Source organism: Mytilus galloprovincialis, chromosome 14 (genome assembly GCF_965363235.1).
Source record: "Mytilus galloprovincialis chromosome 14, xbMytGall1.hap1.1, whole genome shotgun sequence".
Taxonomy (NCBI): Eukaryota; Metazoa; Mollusca; class Bivalvia; order Mytilida; family Mytilidae; genus Mytilus; species Mytilus galloprovincialis.
The window spans coordinates 4,934,201-4,951,480 of NC_134851.1; the positions used below are offsets into that span (position 1 = coordinate 4,934,201).

The window sequence follows — 17,280 nt, forward strand, 5'->3', positions numbered from 1 at the left end:
AATTCGATCATACTCCTTAAGACAATTGATATATATATACCTTGATTACAATTCGATCATACTCCTTAAGACAATTGATATACCTTGATTACAATTCGATCATACTCCTTAAGACAATTGATATATATACCTTGATTACAATTCGATCATACTCCTTAAGACAATTGATATATATATATACCTTGATTACAATTCGATCATACTCCTTAAGACAATTGATATATATATATATACCTTGATTACAATTCGATCATACTCCTTAAGACAATTGATATACCTTGATTACAATTCGATCATACTCCTTAAGACAATTGATATATATACCTTGATTACAATTCGATCATACTCCTTAAGACAATTGATATATATATACCTTGATTACAATTCGATCATACTCCTTAAGACAATTGATATATATATATATACCTTAATTACAATTCGATCATACTCCTTAAGACAATTGATATATATACCTTGATTACAATTCGATCATACTCCTTAAGACAATTGATATATATATACCTTGATTACAATTCGATCATACTCCTTAAGACAATTGATATATATATATATACCTTAATTACAATTCGATCATACTCCTTAAGACAATTGATATATATATATACCTTGATTACAATTCGATCATACTCCTTAAGACAATTGATATATATATATATACCTTAATTACAATTCGATCATACTCCTTAAGACAATTGATATATATATATATATATACCTTGATTACAATTCGATCATACTCCTTAAGACAATTGATATATATATATACCTTGATTACAATTCGATCATACTCCTTAAGACAATTGATATATATACCTTGATTACAATTCGATCATACTCCTTAAGACAATTGATATATATATACCTTGATTACAATTCGATCATACTCCTTAAGACAATTGAATATATATATACCTTGATTACAATTCGATCATACTCCTTCACCAAGAGTCGAAATGTGGAAACACTTTGTAAATCCGAACTTATAACATTTCCACAAAGTTGATTTATCACTGATAGAAGTCTCCCAGGCAGAGAGATGGATCGTTGTATCGTCGTTATATTTTTCATACTTGTTACTTTCGTTCATAGAGATAAGAAGATGAGGTATGAGTGCCAATGAGCCAACTCTCCATCCAAGTCACAATTTATAAAAGTAAACTATTAAAGATCAAAGTACGGTCTTCAACACGGATTCTTGTCTCACACCGAACATACAGCTATAAACGGCCTGACAAATGACCAGTGAAAAATCATTCAAACGGGAAAACCAACGGCCTAATCTATGTTATATAAGTGTACGTTATTTGAGATTACATTTTTTAACAGTTTACGAATGAATGCGGACGTTTACATAAGGATAAGCAGCTTCCTAGTAGATAAAGCTAGGTCTTGAATGAACTAACTAACACATCATTTATTTAACCATCTGAGACGACCTTTTCAAGATTGCAAAAATGTTTGTTTACCCTCAAACGACTTTGAACGTATAAATTTTCTTCTGAATCTATCAATTTCGACCAATTTCAAACATACTTTTCACTATATATTAGTACCAGAGTATATGTCTCTTCTATAAGTACGTATACAATGAGACAGCAACTTAACATCCCCTCCCCAAAGAATACACCTAGAAGTCAACTTACGATCTCAAAATCCAATTAAAATATAGATTTCTAAATTCGTAATGTTCATATATGAGCACGCCAGTTCCAATAGATCTTAATTTCAATCAGATTGTGCGACTGTAAAGCTCTATTGTTCCGTGAGACAAGTTCGTATTGTGCCATAGATTTAGCAGAGTTCTAGGGAAAAATAGCACCGTGAGTAGAGAATCGATATTTGTTTTAACGATTTTATGCTGAAATTGATATTTTCAAATTAAAAGAATAGCTAGCTAGAGGCCAGAATAGTGGCATAGACTACCTAAGATGGCTCAGAAGAACATGTAGGTTTAGGAGATCCAATTTTACAAACAATACATAGCACCTGCCTCGACTTAAAAATTCACGTATATCATTTACAGATTGTCATTTTCGTAAATTTGCTAGAAAAACCCATAGAGCCATCATATTAAGACAAACATGGTTTAAATTTCATATATCATGGACAAGTTTGAGTTCGAACACAAGTTTTGTTTTCTAGATCGACCAAAGATCTTGTTTTTATAAACTTGGTAACATTGGTACGCAGCACATCTATGATATAACAGCGCTTTTCAGTCTTGGGCTATTGGGGAAAAAAACATACTAGAAATTGATTATTGAACGTTATCAGTAGTATATTGTAAAATCGATTATATTGCATTTTTAATATTTTCATATACTTTTTTTTAATATTTGAACTTAAAACGGAATTTTTTTAGTTGAGCCTTTATTGCATCTCATTTTAACTTGTATGTGTATTACTATATGAGCCAGTCCATGCGAAAAGGTACAAAAAGTCCTTTTGATAAACTTTACAGGACACGTTATCAAAGTTTGTTATAGTATTTTTGAAAAACGATTTTATCCAAAAAAATACATTAATAAAAAAAAATACATAAAAACATTGAAAAGATTGTCAATTCTATCCCGAATTTGTCAATTAAAACAGAAAAAAGACGTAGAGATATCTGAATTTTTGGTATCTGAGCAAGTGTGAAATCATTTGTTCCCCGGACTAATGCTATACCGACCAGAAACTTAAAAATTTACGAAACTGCAGAGACATAAGTCAATAATTTCCGTCAGTTCTACAGGTTTAAAGAAAGTAAGCCAACATTAAAACATGAGGGAAAATACGAAAACTATTACAGTTTGTGTTTTAGAAATTAAAATCTAACATAAGTTACTAAATATTATATAAATCAAGTTATTAAATATGCTATAAATCAACCTTAGTTGCACGGGATACGAACCGTTGCCCGGATAGATTGCATTGATATCAGCATCGTAAGCGAGAGCCTTATCCCCACTGCTACTGGGGTTAACATTATCATTTGGTAAATCAAGCCATTTAAACTGTACTTTGGAAATGATTGAAATATAAGAAATAAGTCATTAAAAATCTTGATAAAACTAGGGGGTCGCGACACTTGCAGGTGCGTGTAGCTCACAGCTTGTAATGATATGAGGAAAAGTAAATGTGTTTTATAAATCACAAGTCTTCTACCAATAATTATGCACACTTTTTAAAATTTCGTAAATTTTTCGTTTTTGTACTTTTTCGCATGGACTGGCTCATATGATTACATTATCTTTTAAAGATCAGAAGTACAAAAGAAATATGACCAAATTTCTAAAAAGAAAATGTATTTAAATTACGACTGCCTTTCAAGGATCGGAAACCTAACGACGGAGATCATCGTTAAAATCTAGATTTCTCCGACCCTTAACAAACCTCCGAGATATTGTAATATCGTATACCTTACAATATGGTGCATTGTCATCCTAACAACACTAACAAATATTTGGAGGTCACTTTTTTTCAGAAAAAGGTAGTAGCAATCTGAAGAAAAAGAAAATCGCGTGTCCTCGCCTCGCTCCCAAAGTGTGGACACAGGATATGCATTCTAATCAGATTGGAAAGAAAGGTTTGTTGAAACATTTATTGTTTACTTGCCGTTGTCTTAGCGTACCTTTCCTAGACCAGATAGTCATGCGTCAACCCCAACCCCCCTTTTTACGTGTTAAATGAAATTAACCTACAGCGAAAAACTTAAGAAAATTTAGAGAGACCATGCAGATATGTATGCCTCATATTTCCTCCACCTGCGTGTGGAGAATATTATTGTCATATCATATAAAATGAACCAATCAAGTAAACCTACAAAGGTGTTAGGCCACACATTATATTCATATGTATAGAAATCTTCGATTTTAAAGCATACCTGAGCATAACAACTATTTTTCTTTACAAAATGTGTGACGTTTTAGAAGTACAATTTCGTTAAGCAAATTATAGTGGTGTGCGTGTTTGCAATATATTTTTAAATAAAAAGTTATGAGCAGTTATTATTATAAAGTAGACTGACAATATAAGGTGAATCTAAAAACGATTGCCGATTTGTTGACAAACTTTCGATTCATATAGTTAACGAACTAGATGATACTGATGTTTATAATATAAATCAAAACATGCAGGTCAGACGCCTGTAATTCAGTGGTTGTCATTTGTTGCTGTGTTACAAACTTCTTTTTAATTTTTGTTCATTATTTGATACATAAACTAGACCGTTAGTTTTCTCGTTAGAATCGTTTATCATTTGTCATTTCGGGGCCTTTTAAACCTAATCGTCTTAACAATGCGGTATTGGCCTTGCAGTATGGTTACCTACAGTTGTTAGTTTCTGTATCATTTGATCTCTAGTTTTCTCATTCGCAATCACACCGCATCTTCTTATTTTAATAAGGGTCTAATAAAATTTAGCCTACGTATAAAGGGGTTTAATTTTGAGTTTTTAATAGACATTAAAGTTTTTTTTTTTAATTTCTGTTAATTTTGTGTGTATATCTTAAAATGAATTACATTTTGTGAATAAGCACACGTTTCCATTTAGTTCTATTGAAAAAAAAAAACAAAACACAAGGAGGAAATGAAGATTAAGTCAATCGTTCATTCACTCATGTACTTTTACGTTTTATAACATCGAAAACATACCTATATTTGTCATAATACAATAATCATAATAAAAAGATAAATGACCCTTAGTGATAATGACATTATTATGCACGACAAGTGTAAAGGGCAACAATAAATATAGATATAACATGATAATTCCCTGTCATTACCTATTCTATAGTTAACTACTGTAATACATGTACTATCTAACGTATTCGACATATACATACATATCTCAATTATTATAGACATTTCCGTAGAAGGATATTTTTCTTAGAAACGTTACGTTGTATTTTCTGATAAAAGCAAAAAGATAAAATCAAAACTATGAACAGGTGAGGCCATAACAAACAATATGCTTAGTTACCAAGAAAATGGATGCATACTAAAAATCTTTTATTATCCTGATGTGAAAAGAAGACTTCAAAACCTGACACTTCAATTTCAATTTGCAGAAAAAAGAAAATGCTTCTATACCTAACCCACTGTTTCGACCTTTGTGTAGCGTTTGGGCAAATCAAAATTTAAGTGCAGCCTGAATTTAACACCTTATATACCCCCTTTTTTTATTTTTTATAATGTGTCATACTACCTGCGATAATGCATCAGTGGTCGATGCACAGGCTACTTCGATGAGCATGTAGCATTTGACTTGTAAATAATAAAAATATGTTTTATACCTTCACCACCATTCCCCTCTGAGGCTCTCGATCAGTAAAATACAAATAAGTACGTATTGTAAAACTTAAAATAATATTATGCCAGACAAAACTGATATCAGCCATGATACAAACAGAATACCGCCACGACTATATCACGACAACACTACAAACAATTAAAACTGTATTTTTTTGATACCTCAACCATTCCCCCTTTCGATCAGTGAAAATGAAAATAGGTACAAGTAAAACGTAATAAAGTAATCATCACAGACAAACACTTGATTATTGTCTGAATAACAGACAAACTGATATCAACCATGATACAAACACAATACCACCACGGATATAACGACAACAATACAAACACAATGTACCACCACGGATATTACGACAACAATACAAACACAATACCACCACGGATATTACGACAATACAAACAAAAAACAGGGAGATCTTTCATTAAGAATCGATATGTTTTTCAATATCTAAACCTTGATTTAAATGGTATACATGTATATGTTTTTCAGTTTTTATCAAGACATGTTTGCATTGACTAATAACTGCACCAGAGACGTAGTATTATATGTGTCTCTGTCTGCACTAGAATTAGGGTATCATGGCATATTTATAAAACTAAAAGTATTATAGATTAAAAGGATAGATTTCAATGTGTTTAACAATCTCACTGTTCAAACAGGAAGACAGAAATGACAGTTTGTATACAAACAGAATATATTGAACTTATTGCAAAAGAAAACCCTGGATGATATAGGCAAAACATATTATAAACGGCATATGTAAATAAATGGTAATGCTTTTATATAGCTCAAAAAGGCTGAGAAATTATCAAATTTTCTTTAAATTATTTCACTCTGACGCGGGGTCAAAATTATAAAGTTGATAAAACCTTGTGGAATTGGAATATCTACATACACAAAGATACCACATAATCTTGTTATGTCAAAGTAGACACATTTATATGAAACTGTAATTCTATTGTATACAAATTTAACTTAAAACCGAAAAGATTTTTTTTTCGAAAATCACGTTTAAAGGTTACAAAATAAGTTGTGATCGTCTGTTTCTTCACAGACAACCCCGATTCATCGTCTTTTCAAAAGCGCTTCAGATTTTTGTAGCATGTTTTATCGGAGAAAAGTCTATGTATACAATGAAGTAGACATCAGAAGTTGAGAATTCAACATTCAAAACAACACTCTCTCCTCTGTCTTAGATCTCAAAAGATGTAGGCCCAACGAAAACAGTCAGCAGATCGATGATCAAGAGGAAGTCTTTTCATCATTTTACATCAACAAAGAAGTTAAAACATTCTGTTCTTATTCAATTGATCTTTTCAATAGAGGATATCATACAGATGTAATAGGGGCGTCAACTTGCTTCCATTACATCTGATTATCCAATGTATCCGTCAAATTCCCAACCCTATCTATCAACAAACATTACATAAAAAAGAGGGTTTGCAAAATAGAGAAAAAGGGGGGAAGTGTGCAGAATAAAAAGAAAAAATAGTAAAATAAATGAAGAACAAAGAATAATTAATTTTATAAAAAAAGAAGAGAGAATTATGACAAAAAATAAATAAATACAAGATTATAGAGAAAAATAGTCTAAACCATAAAAGAATAAAGAAAGGAATAAAGACCTTCCTCCAAACCCTCATAAAACCTAGCTGTTATACTTACCAATGCTAAAAGATTGGCAAAGGCTGTAATATTCATACTTTGTGGTGAGTTTTTACGGAGATTGTTTTTCATTTCTTTGACCATAGAACACCTATTACAATGTCCCCTGTGTTTGAATCCCTTATTGACTGTCTTAGACTCAGTGTCCTCACAAGCGTTACACATCTTATATCCTTTCCACTTAGGGAAAATAGAATAGGCCTTCCCTTGAACGTCTTTTGACGAATCGTTCATCTCCGCCGCTAAATTTTTACTTTCGAAAGTTTTATCCTTGGATACATCTGCCGTGATATCATTAAATTGACTTCCACTCGCCTTCGCCGCGCTGTTTTGGATTTTCTTGGATCGAACACGTCTTGCAAGGTATAAAGTTTCAACATTTGAGTCGGATTCTGGTATTCCATCTTGACTATGAAAACAACCCATGTTTTTGTTAAATCCTATTTTTAATTCACGGTTTATTATTAAAAGAAATTAAGTTACTTCCTCTTTCAAGTAAAGTTAAACATAATCACTTCCGAATATACACTTAATGAAACACTATACTGTATATTTCACTATAGTCACAAAATGTTGAATTTCTAAAACTACGACTTTAAATTGTAAAAATTGACAAATGTCGATGTACGGTGGTTTTACAATACATATATATCACACCTGCTGGCTACAGTATAAAACAGTATATATAATTCATCATCGGATATTATCTAAGGTGCGTGAAAACTCTATTCATACGTAACAATTAGTCCCACTTCAAATGAGTTTCCTTCCGGTAGGTTTTAAAAATACATTTCGATGGATACAGGTCACTGTTGAATGAATAATACTCATCTCATACTAAACAATACATGTACATGTATGTTATAAAATAGTTCCGTATTTCACTTCCAACACCGATAACGGTTTAGAAATCTGATCGTTTAAGAATGAAATTGTTTACTTAAATCGACAGACTACTTGAGAAGATTATATTTTACCTGAAAATCAATCTCAGGTATATAACAGTGACAATATCTGATACATGTAGATAGATAGATAAGTAATAATATTGACACTTCACACATCACCTGGTTACTATAGAAACAGACAATGGACCAATGGGCAATTGACAATGACATTGAATTAAAGAGGTGATTAAAATATTAATGTTGTAATGACACTAAAAAAGGACATGTTTCTCAAAAGCCGAATGGGGAATATATATATATTTTTTCCTTCAATTCTTCCTTTTCTAATTAATTATCAATTTTTGCTGTTTTGTTATAAGATTATTGAAATAAAGAGGTGATTACAAGACTATTGGCACAGAATAGGACATGTTTGTCAAAAGCCGAATGGGGAATATATTTATATATTTTCCCTTCAATATTTCCTATAATTATAATTATCCACTGTTGCTGTTTTGCAATAAGTTTAGATTTAGAGTAAAACGTATCTTTTTCATACTGAAACCATTTTTGGAGAAAATTTATTTTAGAAATTCAGAAAACGTATATTAATGATATCTTGATTATATCTTGACAATTCAAAATGTTAGTTTACCATAAATAATATACCACCTGGTAAACCGTTAAAAACTAACAAAATACGTTTACTAGTAATATCCTGGGTCAGTACAATAGTCCCTTTTATAACTTCCTGTACAGAGTTGTTTATGGTATTAAACATGCACAATTAATCACAGGTATACTTGTCTTTTTTTTTACCAATTTTTACCTTTTCTTTAAAAAACTACCTTTATACTTTCATATATGTCTCTAAAAAAACTGCCTATATGATTCAAGTAATATTTTTTTTTACTTATTTAGTATATAGGTTTTTTCAGAGACAAGTGCATGTGCTATTATTGGACAGCCGCTTGACATTTTATCAATTTAGAATCAATCTGTTATTTCTGTAACATGTTAACATTAATTTTGGTATGGTCATGATTGTACATCTAGAAGGGTTTGTCTGACATTGACTTCATCTTCATGGGTTATTTGTAAACTTGAAGATTTCGTGATGAAGTCCTTTTTCAGATACCATAAGCAATAAGTCAATTACATGTATATTTTATGTGTATTAGTTACTGTATATGTCCGTTTGACAGTGTATATGTCCATCTGACAGTGTATATGTCCATCTGACGGTGCACTAGTATATGTCCGACAGGCGGTGTATATGTCCGTCTGACAGTGTATATGTCCGTTTGACAGTGTATATGTCCATCTGACAGTGTATATGTCCATCTGACGGTGTACTAGTATATGTCCGACAGGCGGTGTATATGTCCGTCTGACAGTGTATATGTCCGTCTGGCAGTTTTTAAGTCCGTGTGACGGTGTATATGTCGGTCTGACAGTGTATATGTCCACCTGGCAGTGTATATGTCCGTCAGGCGATGTATATGTCCGTCTGACAGTGTATATTCGTCTGACAGTGTATATGTCCGTCTGACTGTGTATATGTCCGTCTGACAGTGTATATGTCCGTCTGACAGTGTATATGTCCGTCTGACAGTGTATATGTCCGTCTGACGGTGTATATGTCCGTCTGACAGTGTATATGTCCGTCTGACGGTGTATATGTCCGTATGACAGTGTATATGTCCGTATGACAGTGTATATCCGTCTGACAGTGTATATGTCCGTCGATCAGTGTATATGTCCGTCTGACTGTGTATATGTCCGTCTGACGGTGTATATGTCCGTATGACAGTGTATATCCGTATGACAGTGTATATCCGTATGACAGTGTATATGTCCGTCTGACGGTGTATATGTCCGTATGACAGTGTATATCCGTATGGCAGTGTATATGTCCGTGTCACAGAGTACGGTCCGTCTGGCATTGTTCAACTGATCATGTCATTTTTCATGTTTAAATCTATAACTCAATGGTGCCATTAGCAATAAGCTAAATCAGCTATATTTAAGATATGATATGAATTTTAGGTGTACACGTGCATCTTGCATGGTTCCTCTGTCCTAATTCTCTTGTTTACGGTTTAATAATATGTCAACGTTTATATTCCGATTTTTCTGCCATTTTTAAATGATATAAGCATTTATTTATGTTATCTATATTTGGTGTATGGAATTATTCTTAAGATGTACACGTGGTCCGTATGATAAAATTGAGAATGGAAATGGGGAATGTGCCAAAGAGACAACAACCCGACCATAGAAAAAAACAACAGCAGAAGGTCACCAACAGGTCTTCAATGTAGCGAGAAATTCCCGCACCCGGAGGCGTCCTTCAACTGGCCCCTAACCAAATATATACTAGTTCAGTGATAATGAACGCCATACTCTGATCTCATTTGCATGAATACATACAATTTATCATAAATGGTCTGACAATGCAAAAGTTATTCGAACGGGCTAAAGAAACAGGACGAAAAGCGAGGCTCGCCGAGATGATCCATCTCGTATCGAGTAAACAACTTAATTTTATAATTCCGATCATGTACATTTATTGTTCTATCCTTTAGTTTACATACACACTTCAATTACCGCCTAGAAGGCTCCAAAACATACACACTTCAATCACCGCCTAGAAGGCTCCAAATCAATTGTCACTTCAATCACCGCCTAGAAGGCTCCAAATCAATTGTCACTTCAATCACCGCCTAGAAGGCTCCAAATCAATTGTCACACAAACCAAAATAAATATGTACGGTTTGTTAGAAGCGGAGTAGAATAATACTTTATTTGTACATGGACACATATACCACATATTTATTTGTATATCTGTTATTTGTACACTAATTAATTGGTTCCAGGATAAAATGAATTAATTCTATTTGATACCTGTTGAAACACTTTTACAAATAATCAGCATAGGCGAAACATTTGAGCGTGTGCACTCTTATTACAAGACTCACTAAATGGACGTCATACTAAACTCCAAAACATACAAATGAACTAAAATGAAGAAAAAAACAAGAATGTGTCCCCAGTACACGGTCGGATGCCCCATCCGCACTATCATTTTCTATGTTCAGTGGACCGTGAATCTCGTATTTGGCCTTAAAATTAGAAAGATCATATTACAGGGAACATGTGTACTGAGTTTCAAGTTGATTGAAATTCAACTTCATCAAAAACTACCTCGACCAAAAACTTTAACCTGAAGCGGGACGAACGGACAGGCGCAAAAATGCGGCAGGGATAAACTGTTTTGTGAGATCTCAACCCTCCCCCTGTACATCCAGCCAACGAAGAATAAACAAACACACAGGAATCATACAGTACAGTTTACAAGAAGTAAGAGTCGGTGTCAGAATAGGTAACAGAAGAAACTAAGCAAAATGACAATAGTACATAAATTAACAAAGGACTACAAGCAATTACTGACATGCCAGCTCCAGAACTCAATTAATTTAGACTGATTGAAATAGTTTGTTTTCATCATAGCAATTACTGACATGCCAGCTCCAGACTTCAATTAGACTGATTGGAGTATGTTGTCTTCATCACCATGAAAACCGAGCACAATCCCTCCCGTTATGAGTTTAGTATCAAACCATCATTAATTATATTAGAAGAACATAACCAAAGTCGTTTTTCGGCATACCCGGCGTAGATTTTAAACTTTTTTTTCTTAAACAAAATTGTTTTTAACATCTTTTCAATATGCTCCTTGTTAAGTGTATATCACTGATACGTGAATACAGTAATGAGAAAACAAGATAGAGAATATGGTCGGTCAAATTCGTTCTGAATATGCATTAAATATCGACCCCCCTGGTTGGTGAATATGTATTAAATATCGCCCCTTGGTCAGTGAATATGCATTAAATATCGCCCCCTTGGTCAGTTAATATGCATTAAATATCGCCCCTTGTTCGGTGAATATGCACTAAATATCGCCCCATTAGTCGGTGAATATGCATTAAATATCGCCCACTTAGTGTGAATATGCATTACATATCGGCCTCCTTGGTGTGAATATGCATTACATATGGTCCCTTTGGTGTGAATATGCATTACATATCGCCTCCTTGGTGTGAATATACATTTCATATCGGCCTCCTTGGTGTGAATATGCATTAAATGTCGGCCTCCTTGGTGTGAATATGCATTACATATCCCCTCCTTGGTCGATTAATATGCATTAAATGTCGGCCTCCAGGGTGTGAATATGCATTACGTATCAACCTCCTTGGTGTGAATATGCATACTGATATATCGGCTCCTGTGTGTATGCATTTATGCATTTTATACTGAACACCCTCTGCATATATATGAACATGCATGAAATATTGGCTTCTAGATACCGCTAGCTACTGCTAGTGGAGGAAGATAAAGACTAGCTACTAGGTAACAGGTTTGCATGAAAAATCGGCAGCTGAATGAATAGGTTAGTATGAAATATCGGCTTCTAGATGTATGTATATGTATGAAATATCGGCTTCTAGATGTATGTATATGTATGAAATATCAGCTTCTAGATGAATGTTTGTATGAAATATCGGCTTCTTTAATATCAGGATGTCACTGGAAAATATGCACAAAATATTGGCTCCTAGATATATGCATATTTTAAAAAAAATCGGCACCTGGATGTATAAATATTCACGAAATATCAGTTCCTTGATGAATAAATATATGCATAAAATATAGGCTGCTGGTGTATAAATATATGCATGAAATATCAACTCCTGTGTACTTGACCTTGTTTCAAATTTGAGCACCTGGGTGTATGAATATATACGTATGAAATATCGGCTTCTGTGTCTTAATGCATGCATTTAATATTGGCCCCTTAGTGGTATTCAGACAGCAATCAATTAATCACATTTTTCAAAACAAACCCTAAAACTGCACGAAACATTTGTCACTGAACGTGAAGCAACAAACAATCAACTAAGAAATATAAATGATTATAGAAATATATATGTATATCAAAACAACATCTGATAAACAAATTTAATAATACTTTTAGATATTTGGATGATATTTTGGCTCTCAATAATGACGACTTCAGTATGTATATTAATGAAATTTATCCTGGTGAACTTACTTTAAATAAAGCTAATACTAACAATGACCACTGCCCTTTCCTCGATCTTGATATCTATATCACTAACGGAAAGCTGAATACTAAAATTTATGATAAAAGGGATGATTTTTCATTTCCTATCGTTAATTATCCGTTTTTAGATGGTGACGTTCCATTGTCACCATCTTACGGTGTTTATATATCTCAACTTGTACGATTCGCTCGTGTATGTTACAATGTTTTAGATTTTAACGAGAGAAATTTATGTATTACTGAAAAATTATTACACCAGGGTTTTCGATATCACAAACTAGTCAAAACATTTACTAAATTTTATCATCGGTATAAAGACATCATTCGTAAATATAGCTCAACATGCAGACTTTTTATACGTTCAGGTATTTCACATCCAATTTTTTATGGAAATATTCTTTATAAAGCACAAAGGTGTCAGTATTCACCTCATAAACTTACAAAACCTTTGAATAGACTTATTAAGAAGGGATATAATTACGATACTGTTGTCAAGTCATTAAAGATTGCATATTTTGGCGTTAATATTGAGTCACTGATAAGGTCTTTGCGTCGGAACTAAACACATTTATTCTAAAAACAGTTGTTGGCATGACACGGGTTATGTTCTTCTCATATATGTTATGATGGTATGATACTAAACCCCTTACGGGAAGGATTGTGCCTGATGTTCATATGATGAAATCATAATCTTTCAGTCAGTTTAATTGAAGTCTGGAGCTGGCATGTCAGTTAACTGCTAGTAGTCTGTTGTTATTTATGTCTTATTGTCATTTTGTTTATTTTCTTTGGTTACATCTTCTGACATCAGACTCGGACTTCTCTTGAACTGAATTTTAATGTGCGTATTGTTATGCTTTTACTTTTCTACACTGGTTAGAGGTATAGGGGGAGGGTTGAGATCTCACAAACATGTTTAACCCCGCCGCATTTTTTGCTCCTGTCCCAAGTAAGGAGCCTCTGGCCTTTGTTAGTCTTGTATTATTTAAATTTTAGTTTCTTGTGTACAATTTGGAAATTAGTATGGCGTTCATTATCACTGAACTGGTATATATTTGTTTAGGGGCCAGCTGAAGGACGCCTCCGGGTGCGGGAATTTCTCGCTACATTGAAGACCTGTTGGTGACCTTCTGCTGTTGTGTTTTTTTATTTTGGTCGGGTTGTTGTCTCTTTGACACATTCCCCATTTCCATTCTCAATTTTATGTATAGCAGAGAAAGTTGGTAAATTCAACACTCCAGTAGTGGATACAGGGGGGGGGGGAGTTGGGCTTGGTTGTGATTGTGGGTTAGAACCCCCTGTTTTTTGGGACGATCAATGCATTTAAATGGGGACATGTGATTGGAACCCCCCTTTTTATCCTGGGTTAGAAACCCCCTTTTGAAAATGGCTGGATCTGCCCCTGCACCCACAAGTCATTTTAAATGAGTTTGTATGTTAATCAGTTGCCAATTGGACCCAAACATTCAAGTTTTTTTTAATTTGGCACATGGAAAAAGGAACATGCATACATACATATATATGTAGATATAATAAATACATTGCTTCGCTGAGCGCAGCTGTATACAACTGCAGAGGTCTAACCCTCAACAGTTGGAGCAAAAATGGACACAATTTTCACACTTTATGGTCATGAAACTTGTGTTTAAATTTCACAGATTTCTATTTACTAATACTTAAATTATTGTGCGAAACTCAAATGTTTTCTGACGACGATGACTTAATACCAATATACAACCACAATTTTTTTTCGGTCGTATACAAAAATATAGTATTTGTATGTGTATGTTTATGTAAAACATTTAGCACTTTGAACTTACAATGAGCTAAAACCAAAAGATAATGTAAAAGTCTGAGGAATTAGCTGATTTCTCATGCTTCGGAAGGTTACACAGTTCCTGATACACTCATACCAATATCATAGTTCATAACTTAAGGATTCAAACTTTATTTTGACGATTTTTGGCAAACAGGAAAGGTTACGTTGTCTAAACATCCTCCCCAAACCCAACCATTATTAGACGGACGTTGACATTACGCATGCACTGATTCAAACTTTTAAGGACAATAACAGATCAATGGCAGGTTAACAGCAAATCTCACAGAAAAAATATCTATATGAAATCTGAGAAACGAGTAATATTATATAGAGTTTACACATTTCCTGATTACCTGAGATTACCCTCATAAAAAATACTAAACAACATCTTAAATTTCGTGATCATATGTCTAATTAATCTGTTATAAATAATAATATTTCATGTGAAAACATTTGAATATCAATGTGGCCACCTACACTTATGATACATGAACGAACTATTATCAAAACTATTCTCACCAAGTACCTTAAGACTGATCTTACTAAGTACCTTTAGACTTACATCACTAAGTATCTTTATCTCTGGTTGTGGGAAAAGATCTGTTTAAGACATTCCTCCATGTGTTTAATTAGAGAGTCACCTCTGGTTGTGGGAAAAGATCTATGGAGATTCCTCCATGTGTTTAATTAGAGAGACTCACCTCTGGTTGTGGGAAAAGATCTGTTTGAGACATTCCTCCATGTGTTTAATTAGAGAGTCACCTCTGGTTTTGGGAAAAGATCTATGTTGTACATTCCTCCATGTGTCTAATTAGAGAGTCACCTCTGGTTGTGGGAAAAGATTTATGGACATTCCTCCATGTGTTTAATTAGAGAGTCACATCTGGTTGTGGGAAAAGATCTATGTTGTACATTCCTCCATGTGTCTAATTAGAGAGTCACCTCTGGTTGTGGGAAAAGATCTGTTTTGGACATTCCTCCATGTGTTTAATTAGAGAGTCACATCTGGTTGTGGGAAAAGATATATGGACATTCCTCCATGTGTTTAATTAGAGAGTCACATCTGGTTGTGGGAAAAGATCTATGTTGTACATTCCTCCATGTGTTTAATTAGAGAGTCACATCTGGTTGTGGGAAAAGATCTATGTTGTACATTCCTCCATGTGTTTAATTAGAGAGAATCACCTCTAGTTGTGGGAAAAGATCTATGGACATTCCTCCATGTGTTTAATTAGAGAGACTCACCTCTGATTGTGGGAAAAGATCTATTTTGGACATTCCTCCATGTGTTTAATTAGAGAGACTCACCTCTGGTTGTGGGAAAAGATCTGTTTTGGACATTCCTCCATGTGTTTAATTAGAGAGTCACATCTGGTTGTGGGAAAAGATCTATGTTGGACATTCCTCCATTTGTTTAATTAGAGAGACTCCCCTCTAGTTGTGGGAAAAGATCTATGGACATTCCTCCATGTGTTTAATTAGAGAGACTCACCTCTGATTGTGGGAAAAGATCTATTTTGGACATTCCTCCATGTGTTTAATTAGAGAGACTCACCTCTGGTTGTGGGAAAAGATCTGTTTTGGACATTCCTCCATGTGTTTAATTAGAGAGTCACATCTGGTTGTGGGAAAAGATCTATGTTGGACATTCCTCCATTTGTTTAATTAGAGAGACTCCCCTCTAGTTGTGGGAAAAGATCTATGGACATTCCTCCATGTGTTTAATTAGAGAGACTCACCTCTGATTGTGGGAAAAGATCTATTTTGGACATTCCTCCATGTGTTTAATTAGAGAGACTCACTTCTGGTTGTGGGAAAAGATCTATTTTGGACATTCCTCCATGTCTTTAATTAGAGAGACTCACTTCTGGTTGTGGGAAAAGATCTGTTTTGGACATTCCTCCATGTGTTTAATTAGAGACTCACCTCTGGTTGTGGGAAAAGATCTGTGTTGGACATTCCTCCATGTGTTTAATTAGAGAGTCACATCTGGTTGTGGGAAAAGATCTTTGTTGGACATTCCTCCATGTGTTTAATTAGAGAGACTCACCTCTAGAGAGACTCACCTCTAGTTGTGGGAAAAGATCTATGGACATTCCTCCATGTGTTTAATTAGAGACTCACCTCTGGTTGTGGAAAAAGATCTGTGTTGGACATTCCTCCATGTGTTTAATTAGAGAGACTCACCTCTAGTTGTGCCATAGCTATCAACTGACATGTATTCTGCGGGTGTGACCAGAGATTTTTGCAATTCTAAGGGATCACCCGGGACACCGCCAGGTCATTAAATAACCCGGGAATTCCGTAAATGGCCCATTTTGACCTGGATTTCTTAGCCTTGAGATTGATTTCATTAGTGATTTTCCTTTGAAATACTGGCAAAATTTGTAATTCTTTCATGAACAGGAAGTTCAGCTAGCTGTGTAAACTGTCAAATATAATGACCCATTAAGTA

General features: G+C 34.0%; 1 protein-coding gene across 8 annotated transcripts in view; it reads right to left on the reverse strand.

Moving 5' to 3' along the window:
- LOC143058825 (inositol-trisphosphate 3-kinase homolog) overlaps window positions 1-17,280 on the reverse strand; it is a 76,616-nt gene that overhangs the window by 37,313 nt on the left and 22,023 nt on the right. The window contains exon 1 of one of the 8 annotated variants that reach the window (XM_076232302.1): window positions 16,071-16,118. The exons of 4 other annotated variants lie outside the window; for them this stretch is intronic. In XM_076232302.1, the coding sequence (XP_076088417.1) occupies window positions 16,071-16,103 (33 nt within the window). In that variant the 5' untranslated portion in view covers window positions 16,104-16,118. Of the gene's footprint in view, window positions 1-933; window positions 1,141-6,985; window positions 7,985-15,767; window positions 15,816-16,070; window positions 16,119-17,280 lie in introns of those variants that run through there. 3 more of the 8 variants (XM_076232303.1, XM_076232296.1, XM_076232297.1) reach the window with 3 other exon arrangements.